This window comes from Paramisgurnus dabryanus, chromosome 23, assembly GCF_030506205.2.
Source record: "Paramisgurnus dabryanus chromosome 23, PD_genome_1.1, whole genome shotgun sequence".
Lineage (NCBI taxonomy): Eukaryota > Metazoa > Chordata > Actinopteri > Cypriniformes > Cobitidae > Paramisgurnus > Paramisgurnus dabryanus.
The window spans coordinates 20,895,167-20,919,166 of NC_133359.1; the positions used below are offsets into that span (position 1 = coordinate 20,895,167).

General features: G+C 42.0%; 2 protein-coding genes across 2 annotated transcripts in view; one reads left to right on the forward strand and one right to left on the reverse strand.

Moving 5' to 3' along the window:
• The window catches only part of peak1 (pseudopodium-enriched atypical kinase 1), a 57,536-nt gene that overhangs the window by 12,382 nt on the left and 21,154 nt on the right, over positions 1 to 24,000 (reverse strand). The window contains exon 2 of the mRNA XM_065291465.2: positions 1,103 to 4,352. Within this exon, the coding sequence (XP_065147537.1) occupies positions 1,103 to 4,245 (3,143 nt within the window). The 5' untranslated portion in view covers positions 4,246 to 4,352. The remainder of the gene's footprint in view (positions 1 to 1,102; positions 4,353 to 24,000) is intronic.
• LOC135781137 (uncharacterized) lies at positions 4,745 to 7,862 on the forward strand. The gene is made up of 2 exons (XM_065291464.1): positions 4,745 to 6,294; positions 6,808 to 7,862. Exons 1-2 carry the CDS (start codon positions 4,921 to 4,923, stop codon positions 7,321 to 7,323), a joined length of 1,890 nt encoding a protein of 629 aa, XP_065147536.1. The 5' UTR covers positions 4,745 to 4,920; the 3' UTR covers positions 7,324 to 7,862.

A 24,000-nucleotide genomic window follows, 5' to 3' on the forward strand; every position in this document is an offset into this window, starting at 1 on the left:
ATGTTATTAAGTCTTTGCAAAAGGTGAATTAATGCAGTGATGAAGGATTTGTGACCCTGTCTGTGAAATCCAGGTTAAAGTGAATTAAAGATTTGACATGACCTTACTCACTCAATATTTAAGATATCAAGGTTATATTTTAACAGAATGTCCTGTACATTATGTAGGACGAGTTTATGTAGAAAACACTAAATCACAATGACTTGAGCTGGATTTTCACAAGCAGGCTCACATATTGCAGTCATCAACACCAAAGGCACAAAATGGGTCTATTTAGCTGATATGAGCCACAGATACACATCATTCCTGAACCTGATGGTTTAAACACCTGTGGTTGTTAAGGAAAACGTGTTCGGCATTTAGAGATATAAAACATGATTTGAGTATTGTGTTTATATGTAAAATGTTGCATAACATAAAATCATTAACACACTGGCAATACTTGACATCGCCACCCAATGGTTTTTGTTCAAATTTGCATTTGCTAACCCTGTCTAATACCTTCTTGCGAAAACTGGCTAATCCATACAAGTTGATACACACAAATTAATTCATAAACAGGTTGAGGGAGGGGCAATTTGGTATCTCTAATTCACCTCATTTGCATGTTTTTGGCCTGTGGGAGGAAACAGGAGTACCCGGAGTAAACCCACACTGACACAGGGAGAACATGCAAACTCTACACAGAAAGGCTACCTGACCTAGTTGGGCTGCTATGTTTTTCAAAATAAGTGAAGGTCCTCATAGACTTAAATGGCACCTTTTACAAAGACACTATGTGCCTTCAGTCAATCAGACCAAGTAAATGCATTATGTTACCAACATGGATCAGCTACACTAGAATAACACTAAAGGGTTTTGATCGGGCATTACAAAAGGCTACCCAAGGAGTTCAAACAGCACCAATTAATCACTTTTCTGTCACAAAAACCTCTACTGTATTACATTTGGGATAAATGTCGATACCATGAAAAAACATTCAGAAAACAATTTAAGCAGACGGCCAAGAACAAACTGAATTTGGAGTTGATAAGAGAGAGAGAGAGGGAGAGAGGGAAAGAGAGAGAGAGAAAGGGTAAGAAAACAGAAAAAGCTAGCTTACTTCATGACTTTGCTAATGAGGAGACTGGCTCTGCTCTTTGGTGGAGTAGACAGGTTGGAAGGTCCACCACCCATTGTAACGCCTGAACTTTCTTTGTGCTCCTCAACCCGAAGCTCCCCCTCCTCTCCAGATTTGTAAGTAAATATAATAGTGGGTTTCTGGTGAGGGTCATCTGTCTTGGCTTCAGCAAACCAGTGCTGTTTTTGTACAGGTGGAGGGGGCAATACAGTGATGACTGTCCCATCCAATCCCAACAGCTTTCCTTTTTCTTTCTCTCGTTCCATTTTCTCCTTCTGTTCATCCTCATCCTTCCGCCTGCGGAAGAAGCTCTTGAAGGAAATCCAGCGTTTGGGCTTGTTACCATCAGCTGCACGTCTGCCCTCTGCACCCGGGCTGGTCTCTCCATCACTAGGTTTGGCCACAGCTGGTCTGGTCCAATTGCTAAAGTGTCTCTGGAGCAAGTTACTTGAATGGTAAGGAGAGGAGCTGGACCGTGTTGGGGGAAACGGTGCACTGGGTTCAGATTTGGGGCTTGTGGGGGGTACAGCAGCAGAGGCACTTTGAGATTTAGGCAGGAGTTTGAGAGGTGTGCCTTTATGAGGTTCTGCAGAACAGTGAAGTGATTTGGGTCTACTGACAGTGTCTCTTGAGGAATCTGGTGGCTGTGAACAAAGTTCTTCAACACTGCAAGTTTTACTTTGGCCAGCTGGAGAGTCTGGTGGAGATAGTGGAGGTTGAATAGAGGACACGATCTGAGACAGAACAGCACTCGCTTTCTCTCTCTGACCTGAACCTCCACTGAGTGTGACCTGGGGCTCTTTGCTGCCTTCTGGTGGTTGCTCACTAAGGGAGTTATGAATGTGATCCAGACTGCTTTGGGTAATAACTGCAGGGGTAGGGCTGGGGCAAAGGTTACCTGTAGAAATAGCAAAAAGACCTGGTGTGGTTCTGGCTTTGCTGTCATTCACTGTCTGTCCTGATGATGCAGTGGTTCTCAATTCTCCAGTAACAGTTGTCTCAGATGTTTGTTTAATTTGGGGTGTCAGTTCAGTAGGAGAGGGCTGTGTGCTTTCGGAAGATCCGATCTCCTCATACGTGTGGCTGGCTGCTCTCTCTCCTGGCCCAGACTTTGACTGGGGCAGCTCACCGTTGAGCCCCAAAAAACTCTTGTATACAGCCAGATTATCATAAGCACTAGGATTTATCACTATGGGAACCTTTACTGCTTTCTTAGAACTACGTGCATATGCAGGTTCATCACGTATGATGATTGGAAATGGGGGCATGCCAGCATTGTTGTAACTGTTAAATTTGATCTCAGACAGGTTTGGGGATTTGGTTGGAACAGTGCGGGCAGAGCCAAAGCCTGTAGTTGGAGAAGTGGGAGCTGATTTGTGGTTGATGAGTCTTGGAGTGGCACCACCACTTGAAAAATCTACTTTTGGGATCTTCTGTCGTGGGCTGGTGCAAGATGTCCACACTTCTTGGTAACGGATGCTGCCAGGTTTTGTGCGAAAACCGCTGGGTCCTGCAGATGTTGTGCCTGCAGGAGACAGAGGTGCCACAGGAGACAAAGAAAAGGATGGAGATGTCACAGGTGAGACAAGTGATTTGGGGGACTGAGAGGAGGTGGGTGAGACAGGATGAAGGTCAGGGAAGGAGCGGACAGTTGCACTAGAACCACTTGCTTTTGGTGAGCTTTCAATAGATTGAGAGTTATCTTCTTTTGTGGCCATCGAGGCAGACACATCAACTACAGTGTAAGGCTTACAAATAGGAGCCTTTTCCAGATTTACTACTCGATATGGCTTAGCCTGCTCCTCAGTTGGGCTGAAGCTGATTGTGATTGGCTGGCCAGGAAGAGCCTGTGGGAGAGCCCCGCCCTCTCTTTGACTGTCATCTTGTTCTTCCAGTCGAATAGCTAAGACAGCTTTATGAGTTTCATTGGATTTTGGTGAGTTTAATCCTCTGGGTAAAGGTTCTTTGCTAGTTTGGAAGGAAACACAAATTTTCTGGTCACTGGTGCCACTACTGCTGCCCGTGCAGGATTCGTCGGGCAAGGATGTCAAGGATTCAGGTGAGGTGGTGGACTCGGAAGTGGACAGAAAGTCACTACCATGGTGGTCAGAGCTGTATGCCAGAAGTGCAGGAGCTCCATTTGAGTCAACAGATGGGTATCCATTAAGAATCTCATCATAACTATCATCATAATCCACTGCGCATAATCTCTGCAGCGAGCGATTACGTAAAGGCACGGTATTCCACTTTTTTCCTAGAGCAAAGGGAACAGGAGACAACGTGGCTGCACGGAAATTAGCAAAACGAGGTTGACCACGCATTCGGATACCCATTGCTAACAACTCTTCATCACTTTCATCCCAACTGTCATGGTCTCCATCATCCTCATCACCGCTTTCATCATCATCGTCTTCATCATCACCATCACTTGAGAATTCTGGATAACAGAAACGTCCTCCTTCAGAGCTGATGATCTCTGCACTGTCACTAAGGGAAACGCGTTTTGCAGCTCCTCGGCTGTTACTTCCAGCATTGAGGCAGCTTGAAGCTGGTATGCCTCTCTCTAATGAGCGTCTATATGAACTGCAGATTCGTCCGAAGAAGTCGTCTCTGCTGGAGCTTGGAGAAGATCCCAGGCCAGCGATCTCCTTCAGAACATCTGTCAGTCCGTTGTTACTACTAGCTGTCTGTGGGGAAATTGGGCCATATGCCTCTGTTTGCCCAACTAAATCCTCTCCTTGATTGTTGTTTGTCCCTGTAAATCTTGGGCTATTTAAAGTGTTGTGGGTCCAGACAGAGAAAGCTGAACTTTTATTAACCTGCACTGCCTCTGCATGCCTGGGAACGTTTCCCTCTGAGTCCAGTCCTGGCGGAGAGCATGGTAACATCATGGTAGGCTTCACCGCAATGGTAGGTTTCTTTGCGACAGGTGGACGGACCTGACCTGCCCGTGATGAGGACATGCTCCTCTGGCTGTTGTTCGTGAGCTTGGCATTAACGTTAGTCCTGGTTTCATTAGCAGCATTGGTCTGCTCTGGAGGCCTGTGCAGGCTCTTAGGCTTAAAGCAGTTCTTGCACTCCCCTGGTTTCCATACATGCTCAGTGAAGGTGTTGCATGCAGACATGACTGCAGGGCAGTGCTGCTGTGTCAGTGGACAGGAAATCCCTCCATCACACTCAAAACTGCAGGCTGGACTTCACAACTACTCACTGTCTACTGTGTATTCAAGACCTGCAAAACAGAATAACATTGTCAGCCAAAAAATTAAAACAATATCACCATTTTTAAAATCAAATGATTGTACAAGTAAATGGTCAGCGCAGAAAAGATGTATGGTCTTCCAGCAGAGGTCAGAGTTTAACTCTTAACATTATGTTTGTGTGTCACTCTTTTTACACAAACAGACACACACAAATACAGGCTGCCAGACTCTCACAGCTCTATTTTTGGATCACAACGCAGCTCAGAGCAGTTGCAGGTAATCATCATGCCTTACCAGTGTTGGGCAATAACGCGTTACTAGTAACGCGTTACTGTAACGCAGTTACTTTTATCAGTAACTAATACTCTAACGCATTACTTTTTAAATTAATTAACTCCGTTACCGTTACCAAATGGTGCGTTGTTCCGTTACTTTTTTTAAATTCATTCATATTAATACATTTTGGCTGAAGTGTAGCCCACAGCTTAACCTGTTTACAGCAGCGACGCATTGTATGATTGGCGGATGCCACCAACGTAAACACGAAGAAGACGCACTGTGGGCGTGTTTTCGTTTATTCAAGTATGTGCGGCGGTCATGGCGAGTCAAGGCGAGAGCAAGACGAGTTTCTCCAAGTGGAAATATGCTCATTATTTCACTTTAGTTGAGCAGAAAGACAAAAACATTTTAGTCAAGTGTAAGCTGTGTCTTTCTGGATCGAAGGTCCTATCTACTGCGACAAACAGCAACTCCAATCTGTTGAAGCACCTCCATAAACTACATGCCTCGACGAAGCTAGAAGCTAACCCGGTGCCGGTGGACACATTAGAAGTGAGTGAAGCACCTGCAGCCAAACAACAGCGACTAGATTTTAACCGCACTGTTAGCCAAGGACAGATCAACAAAGCTATCGCACGTTATGTTGTTGAAAACATGCAGCCTGTCTCTACTGTGGAGTCACCGGCTTTCAGGCAGCTCGTTAGCATGATAACATGTTCAGGGGGTACACAGCAGCAAATGGGACGAAAAACTTTTTCCAACTACTTGGATAAAGAATATTCAAAAATGGAAAATGAGCTGAAAACAACATTTGAGGGGCTAGACTACATCGCGACCACTGCAGACATTTGGTCTGTCCACAACAAAAGCTTCCTAGGCATGACAGCCCACTGGATAAACACCGCTACTTTTAAACGTCAGAAAGCTGCGTTAGCCTGTAAAAGGATGAAAGGTAGACACACGTATGATGTCATCGCTGCTGAGATCGATCACATCCATTCATTATATGGACTGTCCACGAAAGTTACAGCTACGGTTACTGATAACGGTTCAAACTTTGTAAAAGCCTTCCAAATGTATCAGCCGGAATCGCTCTCTGACGACGATAATGAAGAGGATGAAGAGGTTACCTTCACAAATGTTGCAGACGTGCTTGACACATCCACAGAGGAGGGGATTGTTTTGCCACCACACCTGAGGTGTGCCTCTCACACGCTTAATTTAATTTCATGCTCTGATGTGGACAAGTGGCTGCTTTCCAATCCTGGGACTAAAGGAATATACAGAAGTGCTACAGCCAAGTGCACAGCACTGTGGAGTAAGGCTAGCCGGTCGACTTTGGCTTCAGAGTTAGTGGGTGATTTGGTTGGCAAAAAACTGCTTGTACCATGCTCCACAAGGTGGAATTCATTTTATGATGCTGTGGCAAGAATAGTTGAAATACCCATGACTGACTTGAGTACCATCTCTAATCGTTTAGAGCTAAAATGTATTAGTGAGAGGGAGTTTCAGTTTTTGAGGGAATACTGTGCCATCATGAAGCCTCTCACAGTTGCTCTGGATATCCTGCAAGGAGAAGAAAACTGTTACTATGGCACCCTCCTGCCCACAATAGAAGTTTTGATGTCGAAGCTACTGGAGGTAAAAGAAGGCCTGATTATTGCAACTGGCCTACCTGATGCAATAGTTCAGGTAAGAAACATTCATCAATATTTAAAAGAAGTTTATAGATGTAAACATTAATATTTTAAGCTGAGCAAGCATCAATCTAGCCTAAGAAATGAAAAGAATGTAAAGTCCAAAAAAATATTTTTGATTCTATTCTCTCTTACACACACACACACACACACACACACACACACACACACACACACACACACACACACACACACACACACACACACACACACACACACACACACACACACACACACGTCTGCACCTACCCACTGGATTAAAAATAAACAGTAATAATACCATAATTCCTTTTTTGCAAAATAAATTTTTAGTTTTGTCCAATAAATTGCACATATATTTTCAGTTTCTTAATGTGTGTGTTTTTGAAATGTATAAAATGATTTTATAATTTATATCTATAGGTCAAAAATCACATAGTGATGTGATGTACAGCTTTCATAGAATGTACAAAGAGGAAATCTTTCACTCATTCTAATATCTGTGTCACTGTGTGTGTGTTTTTTGCAGGCAATCAAAACACGATTTGCATCTGTTTTGGAAAGCAACGATGCCATACTGGCAGCTGTTACGCTTCCTATGTTCAAACTGCGATGGTTGAGAGACCAAAGGAAGAAAGAGATGGTCAAAGGAATGCTGGCAGCAGAGTGTCACAAGCTCATCCCTCGCCCTGGCCCTGTTCAGCAAGCAGCCAAGATGCCAGTGTCTCCGACAACACCAGACTCAAGCTCCTTCAATGTGCAGGACTTTTTCTGTTTTGAGGAGGCTGATGATACCTTCAGCACTGTGGAAACTGAAGTAATGACTTACTTGAGAACAGCCGAAACAGGGATGGAGATTCTTAAACAATTTCCCACAATAAAGGAAATTTCTCTGAAGAAAAATGCAGCTACTCCATCCAGTGCACCCGTTGAAAGACTTTTCAGCCTGGGAAGTCTGGTACTGTCTCCAAAGAGAAACAAGCTGTCTGACCAAAGGTTTGAGAGACTACTTCTTATGCGGTACAACCACTGGTTTGAAGGGTAAAACTCAACTTAAACATTCATTCAGGTCCTTGCTAGTAAGCACCTTTTGTTGATTCAAATAAATAAGCACACATTTGTTATTAAAAATATTTGTTGTTAAAAATAATGGTTAGTTTAGTAGGCACAGTGAAATTTCTGTTATGTCTGAGAACACTAATTTTATGCATTATAAAATGCATTATGTTGTATTGCTAGGAAAAATGCTGTTTTGTTTCTATGTTTTTTACATTGTTATAGACATATACAACAGCAGATTTTGCACTTTGAATACACACAGCTTACTTTACATAAGTTGGTGACATGCAACTCTTAATTTGTGGTTATGTTGAAAATTGATATGTTGTTTTTTATGCATATCATTTATGGTTGTCAATAATAGCAGTTTTTTAATGCTGAGTTTCTTCAAATTGATTCTGAATAATTCAGATTGATTTCATTTATTTATTTTAGTTTTGTGTTATGTTGTACATTGTTGATAGTTTTCATACATAAGCTGTGAAAGGAACATTTTTAAGGGCGGAACTGCTTTTATGATGCAAAAGCCACTTTAGTTTTTGATTCTGAATATGAAGAGCTCTTTTCCAAAACGCGATAAACGCCATTTTTAAAAAAAATGAGTTTGTCATGTCATTTGGCTGTGTACTGAACCTATTCACTGCTTCATGAATGTTTTATGTCAAATCATTACATTTCCTTGTTAAAATGTAGGTACAAGATGCCGTTCTTTTCCAAAACGCGATAAGCGCCGAGCCTATTTTTAGCCTAAACGCGATTTATCCTCTCGACCAATCAGAACTCGATGAGCGTTTGACGCAATCCAATGGCGGCGCTCTGAACAGATGTTTGTTTATGTTCATTCATTACTCAAATGAGGATTAATGTCATGTTAATACATCACCCGGAGAAGGTACCCGTTTGCAAGGCGATCTTCATCAAAGTGTTTGGTATGTACAACTTTCGTTTCAGAACTGGCTCGTTTAAAACCGTTTTGTACGTTTGCAATGAAGTTTTTTTCCTGTGAAGAAGCCTGCTAACGTAACATGAAAAGTACTGAATAGTTCGATAGCCTGCTGATAGACAGACTGGCGTTTGATACATTGACCAATGTCGTGCAAAAGTACAAAATGTGGGTAGTGAACAATGCAGGGACATCTGTAAAGTTTTGCTTTTTGGATTGGACATTATGAGCGCGTTGTTACATGGTATGTCTTTGAGAGCAGATCGAGGGGAGCTCGCTGTGTGTGCGTGTGAGGTTAATACAACTGTGTGTGTGTGTGAGCGAGAGGGAGAGAGAGAGGGAGAGAGAGCGTGAGAGAGAGAGAGAGAGAGAGAGAGAGAGAGAGAGAGAGAGAGAGAGAGAGAGAGAGAGGTGAAATATATCAAGCAAAAGGGGTTCCTAATGCCCTGCTAAGGAGAAATGTCACGGGAGAGACAAGATGAGGCAAGGTACGGATCCAAATGCAGTTTATTCCAGTGTAGAAGTGAAAAAGGCAACAAAACATGAACTAGGGAACACAAGGGACAAGCTACATCAATCAACCATCCACAAACACAGAATGAACAGGCAGGGTATAAATGCAAGACAAAGACCAATCACAGAGCAGATACAATCAGGGACTAGGACAACACACAAGGGGAGAAGCATGATCACAATGAATATCCATGGTTACAAACAAGGGGGCGGAGACACTAATTAACACCGGGAGATACAACTAGGAACAAGGGTATACATGAACACAGGTAAAACACAGGTACACAGAAACAAAGCATAAACCAAAACCCAACTATAACAAAACACAAGAATGACAAAACACAGGGACACAGGAGGCACTACGTTACATAGCCCCCCCTCAAAAGGGCGGCTTCCAGACGCCCACCAGAAACAAGAACCCCAAAGTACATAAGTCCAGGTGGGCGGTGGTATGGAGGTGGACCCGGGGGAGGGATGGTGGGTCAAGGCCCTGAAAGTCTAAGGGCCAGGGCGGAGCCGCAGGCGGAGGCAGGGACCAAGGCGGAGCCGCGGGCGGAAACAGGGACCAAGGCGGAGCCGCGGGCGGAGACAGGGACCAAGGCGGAGCCGCGGGCGGAGACAGGGACCAAGGCGGAGCCGCGGGCGGAGACAGGGACCAAGGCGGAGCCGCGGGCGGAGACAGGGACCAAGGCGGAGCCGCGGGCGGAGACAGGGACCAAGGCGGAGCCGCGGGCGGAGACAGGGACCAAGGCGGAGCCGCGGGCGGAGACAGGGACCAAGGAGGAGCCGCCGGCAGAGCAGGAACCCAGGGCGGAGCCGGCAGAGCAGGAACCCAGGGCGGAGCCGGCAGAGCAGGAACCCAGGGCGGAGCCGGCAGAGCAGGAACCCAGGGCGGAGCCGGCAGAGCAGGAACCCAGGGCGGAGCCGGCAAAGCAGGAACCCAGGGCGGAGCCGGCAGAGCAGGAACCCAGGGCGGAGCCGGCAGAGCAGGAACCCAGGGCGGAGCCGGCAGAACCCAGAGAGGGACTGGATACCAGGGTGGTGCTGGTGGTATCAGGAACCTGGGTACAGGAGAACACAGAGACGCCCTCTGGGCCTGATTAGACAAGGCAGTAAGTTCAAATATAGACATCTCAGACCAGACAGTGAGGGCAAAGAGCTTGGGGACAGTCATCTTGGGACATGCAGAGAGTTCAGCACTGGCCATAGTCTTGGTGAAGACAAAGAGTCTCTGGGGCATCGCGGTGGCCACACTAGCTGACCAATGTGGCACAAGGGACTCACTCGGCACAGATGACTCACTCGGCACAGATGACTCACTCGGCACAGATGACTCACTCGGCACAGATGACTCACTCGGCACAGATGACTCACTCGGCACAGATGACTCACTCGGCACAGATGACTCACTCGGCACAGATGACTCACTCGGCACAGATGACTCACTCGGCACAGATGACTCACTCGGCACAGATGACTCACTCGGCACAGATGACTCACTCGGCACAGATGACTCACTCGGCACAGATGACTCACTCGGCACAGATGACTCACTCGGCACAGATGACTCACTCGGCACAGATGACTCAGAAGACTCACTCGGCACAGATGACTCAGAAGACTCACTTGTCTCGGGGGAATCAGAAGACTCACTCGTCTCAGGGGAATCAGAAGACTCACTCGTCTCAGGGGAATCAGAAGACTCACTCGTCTCAGGGGAATCAAAAGACTCACTCGGCTCAGGGGAATCAAAAGACTCACTCGGCTCAGGGGAATCAAAAGACTCACTCGGCTCAGGGGAATCAAAAGACTCACTCGGCTCAGGGGAATCAAAAGACTCACTCGGCTCAGGGGAATCAAAAGACTCACTCGTTTCAGGAGGATCAGAAGACTCGGGGAACTCAGAAGATTCATGGGAATCGGGGAACTCAGAAGATTCACTCGGCTCGGAGGACTCAGGAGATTCACTCGGCTCGGAGGACTCAGGAGATTCACTCGGCTCGGAGGACTCAGGAGATTCACTCGGCTCGGAGGACTCAGGAGATTCACTCGGCTCGGAGGACTCAGGAGATTCACTCGGCTCGGAGGACTCAGGAGATTCACTCGGCTCGGAGGACTCAGGAGATTCACTCGGCTCGGAGGACTCAGGAGATTCACTCGGCTCGGAGGACTCAGGAGATTCACTCGGCTCGGAGGACTCGGGAGATTCACTCGGCTCAGAGGGTTCAGATGACTCGATGGGTTCAGATGACTCAATGGGTTCCTCAGACTTAGAATGCACCACGGAGCTGGAAACCACAGGACGGGGCACCCCAGCCACCCGTACAGATGCCAATGGTTTGTCCATCAGACTGGTGACTAAACTTTGGAACCGTGGCAGTGCTGGCGAGTTGATGACTGGCTCGAGAGGTGTTACAGTCTCCGCGGGACTCTCGGCGGGGAACTCCCATAAATTCCATCGGCCACGGTTATGCATATATCCCACGAAGCCCCAGAAATCGAGTATTTGCAGCCCGTCGACCTCTTGCTGCGGTACAGGTTCATCGAGACATTCATTAAAATAATTTTTAAGCTCAGAGTCACTAAGGTCCAGGCCAAGCGAAACTGACCAGAACGTTTGGGCGAAACATCGCACGGATTGCCCCTGTTGCCGGAGGGAAGTCAGGTCGGCGAGCGCGTCCCACCATTCTTCCTCCGTGGTGGGGGGTGAAACTTGCACTCGGATACTGCCGACACGGAGCATGATGACACAGAGAACACACCAGGGAACTTGGGAAATCACGGGAACGAAGAATTGCTGCTGGATCCTGAGAGGTGGATTGTTCTGTCACGGGAGAGACAAGATGAGGCAAGGTACGGATCCAAATGCAGTTTATTCCAGTGTAGAAGTGAAAAAGGCAACAAAACATGAACTAGGGAACACAAGGGACAAGCTACATCAATCAACCATCCACAAACACAGAATGAACAGGCAGGGTATAAATGCAAGACAAAGACCAATCACAGAGCAGATACAATCAGGGACTAGGACAACACACAAGGGGAGAAGCATGATCACAATGAATATCCATGGTTACAAACAAGGGGGCGGAGACACTAATTAACACCGGGAGATACAACTAGGAACAAGGGTATACATGAACACAGGTAAAACACAGGTACACAGAAACAAAGCATAAACCAAAACCCAACTATAACAAAACACAAGAATGACAAAACACAGGGACACAGGAGGCACTACGTTACAAGAAAACTGAAATGGTTGAGGGAGTAATAGCAAGTTAGTTATGTGTAATTCTGTTTATTTCATACTGGCTTCAAATATATATCACAATCTGAATAATTTACTTATTCATTTATAGTATAAAGAGTCCCTGAGTACATGTTGCATATTCTGTTATTTGTTTTGTTTTGTTTTTTAAAGAAAAAACATACATTTATGGGAAAAATATATGGATTTATAGCGTTTTGAAAAAAAATAAAATTAACTTTGAATTTATAATCAACAATATTGTTGTTTGATTTAATAATCATTATTCAACATGTTTAGATTGAGCAAAAAATCCATTATAACAGCATAAATTGAATATTCACAAAATGTGTGGGTCTAGGTAAAAAATGTACTTTTTCTGAAAACTTTTGAAATGGATTTATAGCGTTTTGGAAAAGAGCTCTTCATATATTATTCAGCTTGTTTTGTTATTTATTTTAGAAATCCTTGTGATATATTCAGTTTGTGCTGGTCTGACTTAAATAAAATAGTGTTTAAAAATTACTTTGTGTTTATGTCTGTTTTGTGTTTGTATAGACCATAACACATAAAAGGGCATTAATGGGGACATTAAAGAACGTTCTTTAAAAAAGTAACTAAAAAGTTACTTTTAACAGTAATGCATTACTTTTTGGTTTAAGTAATCAACAAAGTAATTGAGTTACTTTTTGAATGAAGTAACTAGTAACTGTAACTAGTTACTTTTTCTTAGTAACTAGCACAACACTGTGCCTTACTGACATACTGACAGCATATAAACAGACTCACTTAAATTTACACCTATACTTCTGAAAGCCTTCTATAGTCTTCTATTGTACTTAAATTTAGGTTACTTGAATTACACTACATCCAAAATGTTTAACTCTAACCCACAACATGACCGTATTTACAATTTCATGTTTGTTTATTGAATAGTTTGGCTTATTTAATAAGGTTTTCGACAACTAGTAATAAAAGTGTCCTACTTACTACTTCAACCTATTTTACTACGTGTACATATATTGTGCAAAATCCTGCAGATTATCTCCCAAAATACTCATAACTAACCCTGACCCTTCCACTTTTACAAAGATCTTTACAAGCTGTTTAGATTTTAAGACTCTGGTCTCTTTATACAGCTCTTCTTGCAAGTAATGCCGATCCTCACAATCTTTTACCATACTTAACATTTTCAGATATATGATACTCACAAATGTACTAAACAATTTCCATCTCTGGTGTAACGTTTTCAACACTTATAAAATGTCCTGAACCCCCACAAACCCCATAACAGAAATCCCCCACCTACACACTATAAGATTTATATTTGTTTTTTATACTGCAACAGGTCGCCAGATCCAACCACAAGCACATTTATATGTGATACAAGAAAATGAATAAGAGATGAGTATTTCGCAAACTTAGTGACCTGTTGCTCTGAGCTTGTTCATCGCCAAGTCTCAGATGAGGGCCAAAGGGGTCGTATAATCTGACAACACCAAACAGAATGAAAACTACAGCCTGATCCCTCTTCTGATACGGTGTAGAGCTCTCCCTTGAATTGCTACCGCAAATCATTGTCATAATTGCTCTCTGCCCCCTGAATATATTTATTTTGAGCATTTATTATGACTATAAGAGACTTATGAATATCCTTAAAGTGATAGTTCACCAAAAAAATTATAATGTCGTCATCATTTTCTTACCCTGGGTTCACACCAGCCGCGCTTAAGGGCGTCAAATTCGCGTCTAGTTTGCCGCTTTAACATTTTGAGTTTACCCGCTTCATTCGCACGTGAAAGCCACGTGTGAAATTCTAGTCAGAGACTTTCACGTGGAAATTCGCATCATGGGAGGGGCTTCTGCGACTCTCGCTTTCTGTAATCACGTCACTACTAGAGCAAGCTCCTGATTGGTTAACGTGACGTTTTTTTCTGCCATAATTTAAAAAAATTAACTCACGTGTTTCCCGCAGCAATGCTCAATTGGCGCCATTTGCGCAAACTAGACGCGCGAATGAGGTGGAATCGCGTGTACTGCACCGCGAGACCTCCAGACGCGCGTCAATGCGTCTTCACATTGACTTAACATTGAAATCACTCGCGCTTGACACCTCTACCGCGACCGGTCTGAACGCAGCATTACCCTCAAGTTGTTCAAAACCTGTATAAATTTCCTTGTTCTTCTAAACACAAACAAATATATTTTGAAGAATGTTTGTAACCAAGCAGATCTTGGGCACTACTGACTTCCATTGTATTATTTTTAAATGGTGCCCCGATCTGCTTGGTTACATTCTTCAAAATGTCTTCCTGTGCGTTAAGCAGAACCAAGAAATGTATGCAGGTTGATGTATACAAATGTATACAACTTGAGGGTAAATAAATGATGACAAAATTTTCATTTTTTGCCAAACTATCCCTTTAAATGAGTAAAATGGCATTATAGATCATAGAGTAATTGTTGTCTTCTTCAGAAGAGCAGCATCTAGGTTGAACTAGAAATAATCTGAACAACCACCTACTGCTTATAAAATACACTAGAGGTGGAAAAGAAAACTATAAACCCAAAGCCTAATTATCTTAATACCTATTAAAAACAAATGAGCATTTCTTTACAGTCCAGCTAATTACAAATAATCTAAATCAGGATTTAGAAACACACAAAAAAAAACATAAAATCTCTCTCTCTCTCTCTCTCTCCACCACACACAATTACTAACCTAACTGTACGTTTCTGGCATATCTTTGACCATAGCAATAATGAAGGTTAACACAGTTCTGTTGTCATGTGTATGAGTAAGTGTGTGTGTGTCTAGAGGCAGATATATTTTTGTGCTCTCTGCTAAATCCATTTGCAGACTGACAAAAACATTCCATTGCACAACATCTGAGATTAATGAGAGAGCAAGCGAGCGAGCAAGAAAAAGAGAGAGAGCAACAGAGGAAAGAGAGAGCAACAGAGAGAGACGGAGAGTTCTCAGGAGGATGCAGCAGCTCGTGTGTTAATGAAGCTCTTAATGGCTTTCAGACAGATCGAGAACTTTCTCTTCACCCTTCACGTCTCTCCGCAGTGTTCTTTTATTTCCTCTGTTCTTTTCATTCTTTAAGTATGACTCGAGTCTGTGCTTCATTTTTTTGTACTGATGAAAAACAGTTACAATTCTGGTAAATAATGTGAAACAGGGTAAAGAATCAAACTTGTCAAATAAACAAACTTCTCAATTAAAATGTTTTGATTGGTACCAGAGGTTTTGTAATCGGCTCAAATTGGCTCTATATTCTTTTGTGAGGGGATTCATTTTCTAAATTACATTTGAATTACAGTTTAATAATATAGTCTGTTCATTATTATAGTGAGTGGGATTAAGATTTCTGTAATTATAACAAACCTGAACTGATAGTGTTAACGGATGTGGGCGAAGCATAAGGCTATGCACTGAATGTGTGGATATATGCTACTAATGATGTAATTATAACTATGTATACAATTAAAGCATGGAATTTAGTAGCTTAGATGCCAAACCCGCTAGGTGCATCCGTCTGACATGTTTTTTGTAAATTAGCATTTTTATCAGACTCTTAATAGATACTGCCAACAAACCGGTATTTCTGAATGGCCTAAGGCCAGGAATAAGCAGAGATAAAGTAAAAGTATTAAATGAACGCAAGTATGTTAGGATTGTTTCGATGCAGCCGATACCACAAAAAATGTTGGCATCGGAATCGCTACTAGAACCCATTTACCCATCCGATACTATTTTCTTAAACAAGAGCTAGTTATGCCCGTTTTAGCTAACACTAAAGCTAATGCAACAAAGCGAAACTAGTTTCTTTTTTCGCTGTTAAGAAAATGAAGAAGAAATGGAAACGCACTAGCCGTTATGTCCTCAGTTTGGCAGTATTAGTAGTGCTGCCGCGAATAGTCGACGTAGTCGACGTAATCGACGATGAAAATTTGTCGACGGCAATTTTTTTAGTCGAGGAGTCGCATATTTATTTTTTTCCGTCTCAAACGGCCCACTGTAATTCTGTCTCCTGTCTCAAATGGCTCAATGTAATTCACCTCCACACCAGTCTGTGCGCTGTGCGCGCCCTGCTGGTTAATCTGCTACGCTATCATCTTTCTTCCCTCTCCTCCTTCCTTCACTGCTTTAATTTTGAAAAATTGGCGGTGGCAGGCGAGTCTATGGAATTATGAGTCGGAAAGCTTCCGAAGTATGAAAGTATTTTAAGCCAAGTTGTGATAAAAGAGTGGTCTGTTACACCGTGCCAAACGTCGCCGGCTTATCACGGGAGCACAACGACAATGCACGAGCATCTCAAACGAAAACACTTGGGAGTTATTGACGAAACACCCGCAGAGAATAGGACAACGTAAGTAACTGTTATATGATTATTAATGAAACGGTGAGCTAGTCAGTACTGTTTTATTAACTCTTTTGAGAAGTACAATGACTCTGTATTTGGATGTTAAAGGCTATCAGTGTTTGCTCGTGATTCCGCCACGGAATCAACACTGGACGCAACAAATAGATTTTTAATGATTCCCATTTACATTTTTATTTTACTATTTTAAACGGCTCAATTCATTGTTGCGAGTGTTCAGCGGGTCTCTCTCTCTCTCTCTCTCTCTCTCTCTCTCTCTCTCTCTCTCTCGCTCTCTCGCTCTCTCTCACTCATGTTGCTTGCAGCGCCTCAATAGCGCGCGCCTCTCTCTTACGTGACAGTGAAAAGGTGGCAGTGTTTTTAATGTACTTTCTTTTTTGCGTAAACGTCAACATTCACAGATGTCTCTGACAAAGACGACTGATCGAGTTAACATGACTTGAAGAAAGATTAGCAGTAGTGTGAGTCTGTGTGCGAGCTTTCTCACTCCCTATGATGCTGTATGCCGTGTTCTGTAGTCTATGCAACAACAACAGTGTATTCTCTTATATTTCTGAATTTGCACCGAATTGTCTGCGCTATATCACTCGCATTTAAAATCAAGAAATGGCTCAAAACACAACAACAATTATGAGAAGAGCAACAGCAGTAAAGCTACAATGTAAATGTATGGTGATTTTTGCATATCTAAATCAGGGTTTTAGCAGCAGTTAAAGGAACAGCTGGTTGGATAAAAAACGAGGTGATGGGTCATGTTTAGTCACTATTTTATAGGCTACAACAGAACAGATAATATGTAAAATAGCATTCAGTTGTGTTAAAATGCAATATAAGATCAAAGAGTAGTAGTGAAACATTTCATATTTCTGTTAAGCATCTACTTTGCACTGGAAGTTTTTATTATTATTTATATTGTTTACATTGTAATTTTTTATTTGGTAACATTTAAGTTATTCATATTGTTTATGACACCGGTGAGTTCAAAATAAAATGGACAATGAAATAACAAACACTTGAGTTTTTTTTAATTAGTCGTTTAGAATAGTCGACTATTCGAAAAATTAGTCGAAAGATTAGTCGTTAGAAAATTAGTCGTTAGTGGCAGCACTAAGTATTAGTAAATCAGACTAGTAAAACATTGACATGGGTGGCACAAGAATTAGCAACTTTAAAACGAGTAACTCAATATAGCATTTAACGACGCGTCACCCTGAAGAACTCGATGGTTAAATTCAAGTCTCTTATTTCACTACATTATGGCTAGGCTTGTTTTTAAAGCAACACTATGTGGTTTTTTTTACCTTTAAATAATGTCTCTTAAATTATTTCAGTGATAGAACAACTTGTAACTGGACAAATTGTACTGTTGCTGCAACCTGAGCAGCCTCCTAGCTGCTACAAGCACACTCTGAAAGTGGCGGTGGAGGGTAGGAAACACAGCCCCGCCTCTCCCCCTGCCTGCAGAAGAGTGTCTGATACCAGGCACTGTTGCGCTTTTCAACCACATGGGGGAGCTGTAAGTAAGTTTTACATGGAAACTACATAGTGTTGCTTTAAAGGACCTTTTGGTGCTTTTGTATTTAAACCTGAAATGCCTTTTATTTAACAAAATTGTTTCTGGACTTTTAAGTTTTAAATAGATTATTTTGTTATTTTATTCATATATAATTATTTTATTTGTTGCACTGTTTTTTATACAGTTATATTCTAAAACTAGAATACCCTTTCATTTTACAGTGTTATATTTGTGGCTGCATTTGAAGTTCTTTTTCACTTATAATATTACTGTCAAATGTATCTTAGATAATAAAAATACTATAGTTCACCGTTTGTATTTGTTCATGTTTTATTAAGGAATAAGCACACCATAAAATTATTATATCTGTTCATACAGGGTTAGTCGTATATACAGCTGTATATACAGATACACACCCAGGTATTATATCAGTACTCGGTATCGGACGATACCCTGAGCCCATGTATATCGGGAAGAGAAAGATGGTAAAATTATATATCTCTATATAATGTGTGACGAGAGCATTCGGTTAATATCATTATCTCATAATTGACAAAAGTGGCATTTAGCAGCTTTTGCACCTAAGCTCATCAATTAAATGAGGTTAATACTGACACAGCTACTACAGTAGTGAACCCTAAATTTTGCTTAACAAGAAACATAGCTTAAGCTACCATATTTAAAGCTCAAAATATATAACAAGAGCAAGGAAATTATAATATTATATATTAATATACTGAAATCATAGCTTTTCCATCAACCTGGCATTTGACACCAATTTACCTTACTTTTTAGAGAGAACTAGTCTGATCCATATTGGGGTTATGTATGGTGACAGCACCTGTCTACACATAGAGTCTAACGTGCAGTGAACAGACAGATGTGATGTTTAAAGCTCATGTTTGAGAGAAGAAAAACTCTAGAAAATATAGCACTGCTGTCTAGCTGTTACGCTCCAACATTCACTACGAAAATGACAAGAACAGTGCATTTTTATTTTATGATTTTTTTTCCCAATTGCAGACTCGGGTAGAAGCAGGCACACTTTTGAGATGTACCTTAAGCCTCCTGTTTCTGCATCCCAGAGATTTTTTAAATCATATCTAAAATCAGCAGTCAGTGGTTTAGCCTAGCGGTTACAGGTAACTGAAAGGTTCATGGATCAGCCTTAAAGGGTAATAGGAATAGTCCATGGGTTGGGTAGTATATTGAGTCTTACGTGTTTGTGATCTCACATGAGGCTTTGACTTTGTTTTCAGGGTTTGGCATGCAAACATTATTCAACAAAATACCAAGATATTTATCGCACATCACAATTTATCTCAAAATCACAAAGATATGAATTTAGGTCAATATTACCCAACCCTATCCTTCTTGATAAAAAGTAATAAGTTATAATAAATGAGTAATGCGACTGTCACAGTGAGTAAGCTAGAAAAATACCAACCTCAATACTTAATAAGTCTTGACATAATGACATCACTTAAATAGATTTTAAACTCAACTCTTATACTGCATACACACCAAACGCGAAACATCACGTTCCTCAATATAGACTATGTGGCTTTCACACAGGACGTGGTGTGCACTGCGCTATGAAACCCATAATTTTTTTATGACTTGCGCCGCATGAGGACGGTTTGTTTTGCGTCGACCAAAGCGCTTGCGCTCACGCTGCGGTCAAAGTTCAAAATAGTTTAACTTGTGTGAAAGCCGCATTACTTGTGGGATTTTTTTTCGTGTCAAGTTAAATTTAATATTTTCAACTTGCACGAAGATGCGTTTGATGCAAATAGTGTGTTTTTGCTGCAATCGCGCCATCCCATTTGTGTCATTCGCCCGCACAAGTTCATGTTTATTTGCGTCTTTGCATTGACTTTGTATGTAATCTATTTGCATAAATCGTTGAATTTGTGTTTGGTGTGTACGCCCTATCATACTTTACTCTTTCAAGAGCCACCAGATCACGAGACATGCAGTGTTTATGGAAATTACAGCACATATTATAGAGCAGGTATAGAGTTACAGCAGCTAGAAGAGATCTAGACATATACTAGATACAGCAGATATAGAGTTACAGCAGCTAGAGGAGATCTAGAGACACAAAAGATAAAGTAGGTATAGAGTTACAGCAGCTAGGGGAGATCTAGACATATACTAGATAGAGCAGGCATAGAGTAACAGCAGCTAGAGTAGATCTAGACATATACTAGATAGAGCAGGTATAGAGTTACAGCAGCTAGAGGAGATCTAGAGACACAAAATATAAAGCAGGTTTAGAGTTACAGCAGCTAAAGTAGATCTAGACATATATTCGATAGAGCAGGTAGAGTTACAGCAGCTAGAGGAGAACTAGACATACTAGATAAAGTAGGTATAGAGTTACAGCAGCTAGAGGAGATCTAGAGACACAAAAGATAAAGCAGGTATAGAGTTACAGCAGCTAGGGGAGATCTAGACATATACTAGATAGAGCAGGCATAGAGTAACATCAGCTAGATTAAATCTGGACATATATTAGATAGAGCAGGTATAGAGTTACAGCAGCTAGAGGAGATCTAGAGACACAAAATATAAAGCAGGTTTAGAGTTACAGCAGCTAGAGTAGATCTAGACATATATTAGATAGAGCAGGTATAGAGTTACAGCAGCTAGAGGAGAACTAGACATACTAGATAAAGTAGGTATAGAGTTACAGCACCTAGAGGAGATCTAGACATATACTAGATAGAGCAGATATAGAGTTACAGCTGCTAGATGAGATCTAGAGACACAAAGGATAAAGCAGGTATAGAGTTACAGCAGCTAGGGGAGATCTAGACATATACTAACTAGATAGAGCAGGCATAGAGTAACAGCAGCTAGAGTAGATCTAGACATATATTAGATAGAGCAGGTATAGAGTTACAGCAGCTAGAGAGGATCTAGAGACACAAAATATAAAGCAGGTTTAGAGTAACAGCAGCTAGAGGAGATCTTGAAAAACAACAGATAGAGCAGGTATGAAGTAGAGGTCGATCAACATATTGCCGAGGCAAATTTATCGGACAATATTTGGACCCCTTTCTTTTAATCACCTTTGAACAATAAATCTTTCCGATTGGCCGATAGATTCTCTGGTTGGGTCAAGTTAGCACATTAGCATTGTTTTAAAATACACTCGAGCCCATGCAGCGACCCGAAGACCAGTTGACGCACAACACCAAAGCAACGCGAGAACAAACTGCTTCCTATGCTTTTAAATCACTCCTTCAAAAGCACTTTGCTACACGTCGACTGGCTCATGTGCCATTGCACAAAGTCAAGCACATAGTCTGCGTCTAAAAGATGGTGAGGTAACTTTTCATCATTCCCTTCTTAACGTGACATTTTGTTGTGTGTAAAGGGCGATTTATACTCGTGCGTAGGTCCTACGGCGTAGCAGCGACGGCGTAGGTTCCGCGTCGGTTTTCATTTATACTTGTGCGTCGCCGTCCGCGTCGACGTGCAAACACACGCGAAACCACTGGTTGGCAGTAATCACTCGTGTAACCACAGTAGCAGCAGAAGTCGTCACAGAAGAAGAAGCTAAGCAAGTAAACCATAGATATGTATATAAAGGCTAGATGGCTCGTCCGCGCTGATGGCCAATTGAGTGGAACGTCCGCATTTTGGCGGCCATCTTAGGACAGGGCGCTCGCTCACTCGTAGCATTGAGTTTTAATGATGCAGGTACCTTTAAATGACCATAACTTGCTTAATTTTTTACCGATTTTCAAACGGATTGGTTTGTTATAAACGTCAAAGATGTACCTATGACACTGAATACGTATACTAAAAATAAATAAAAAATTCATGAAACATGTTAAAGCATCCAGAATTATAGCCACGTTAATAACGTTTGTAAAAAACCAAACCGTTTGTAAATCCGTCAAGAATTCAGCAAGTTACGAGCATTTTAGTTGGCGTATATCACTCACCTTCCGTCCACAGCAGCAGGGAGCAGCACTATGGCAGCACTGACCTAAGATGGCCGCCAAGTGACGACACAGCTGACTCCGCCTTGAGCCATCTAGCCTTTATACATATCTATGAAGTAAACCCACAAACGAAGAAGAAATAGCAACTTGTTGTGTATAATTTGAGAAGACCAGCAATGATGTAAGTAAATAAACAGCGACTTATGTTGCAGTTTTAGTTAAATCACTCCTCGACTTGGCTCATCTTTGTTTTCACCGTCTCAACCGGAAATACCTATGACGCAGTTTTTTTTACCTGACGGGAGGGGTTCTGGTGGACCAATCACAGAGCTTGCGGTCCGCGTAGGTCCGACGCGCTGTTAGGAATTTTGTGAGGTGCGCGTCAGGCTACGCAGAGCTACGCACAGGCTACGGATAGCCTACGCCGTAGCTACGGCGTAGCACCTACGCACGACTATAAATCGCCCTTAACGCTCCGAGTCCAAGTCTCACTCAAACAGATCTGTGATGGGTCACATCTGCAGCCCAGCGGTAACTACAACTGGCGACAACAAACTGAAACAAATTTACCTCACAAACAGTGACAAATCTCGCAACTGGCTCATCCTCAGATATGTGCGTTGCTGTTGGTAACTTATAAATAAGAAGCCGTTTCCCCCGGACTTAATAACCAGCGTCCCTTGAAGCCCAGCAAGAAAGCCGTGTGTGTGTGTGTGTGTGTGTGTGTGTGTGTGTGTGTGAGAAGGACTGTTTTGATGCTACATGCCTCATCTAAGCAAATATATTACTAGGCTGTGCAATTGTAATGTTTTTGAATTGTTTTTAAAAAGACAAAACAGAAAAACAGACACAAACCTTTATTTAGTCTAATAATGTATTTTTAACTTTAAGAAAGTGAAACAACCTCTTACTGAGTAAAGTTACTAGGTCAAAAGTACCCGGTATTCGGTACCAAGGCGGTACTACAAAAAGTCATCGATACCAGGTTTTTTTAAGTACCGGAAACACAGCAGAACTGGGTCCACCCAGAACTGATACGCCGTTTGACAGGTTGTCAGTCGGAAACTTTTCATAGACGCAACAAGAAGATGCGAGTAGCAACGAACGCTAATGGGGGTCACTGAACTCCACAAAATCATTTATAGATGTAAAGACAGAGTCGCATTACTCAAATACAGAAATACTTCAGATTTAAAGCGGATCAGAGCAAAGTGTCGGGATGAAAGGGGGAAACACATTAAAGGCGTCGGCTGGATTTATTACAGTTCAAGCAGGTGAGCTTCAGTTTTAATTGCTTTGGATTATGAGTGTTGTAGCATTTTAATGTTGGATTGAAATAAACCCGTTTTTAAACTTAATAGTAAATAAAGTACCAGCGGGCTAATGCTCATTCTGTCAGGTGTTCTTATTAAACTTTTAATGCTTTAAAAACTTTTACATGGGTACAAAAATTACATGTATATACAAAATTCCTGTGTTAGAAAGTAATGAATGTTAGGCTAGCAATGTTTGTCATTTTATCCTTAAAGGATTAGTCAATTTTCAAAAAAAAAATCCAGATAATTCACTCACCACCATGTCATCCAAAATGTTGATGTCTTTCTTTGTTCAGTCGGGAAAAAATTATGTTTTTTGAGGAAAACATTTCAGGATTTTTCTCATTTTAATGTACTTTAATGGACCCCAACACTAAACAGTTTTAATGCAGTTTAAAATTGCAGTTTCAAAGGCCTCTAAACGATCCCAAATGAGGCATAAGGGTCTTATCTAGAGAAACGATTGTCATTTTTGGCAAGAAAAATAAAAAATATGCACTTTTAAACCACAACTTCTCTTCTTCCTCCGGCTATGTGACGACGAGCCAACACAACCTCACGTAATTGCGTAATGACGTAGAAAGGTCACGTGTTACATATACGAAACGCACATTTGCGGGGGATTTTAAACAATAAACTGACACAAAGACATTAATTAGTATCATTCAACATACAACAACGTAGGAATGGTCCTCTTTCTCCACACTTGTAAACACTGGGGCGTAGTTTCGCATACGTCATCCGTGACCTCTTGACGTCATGGCGTATTACGTGAGGT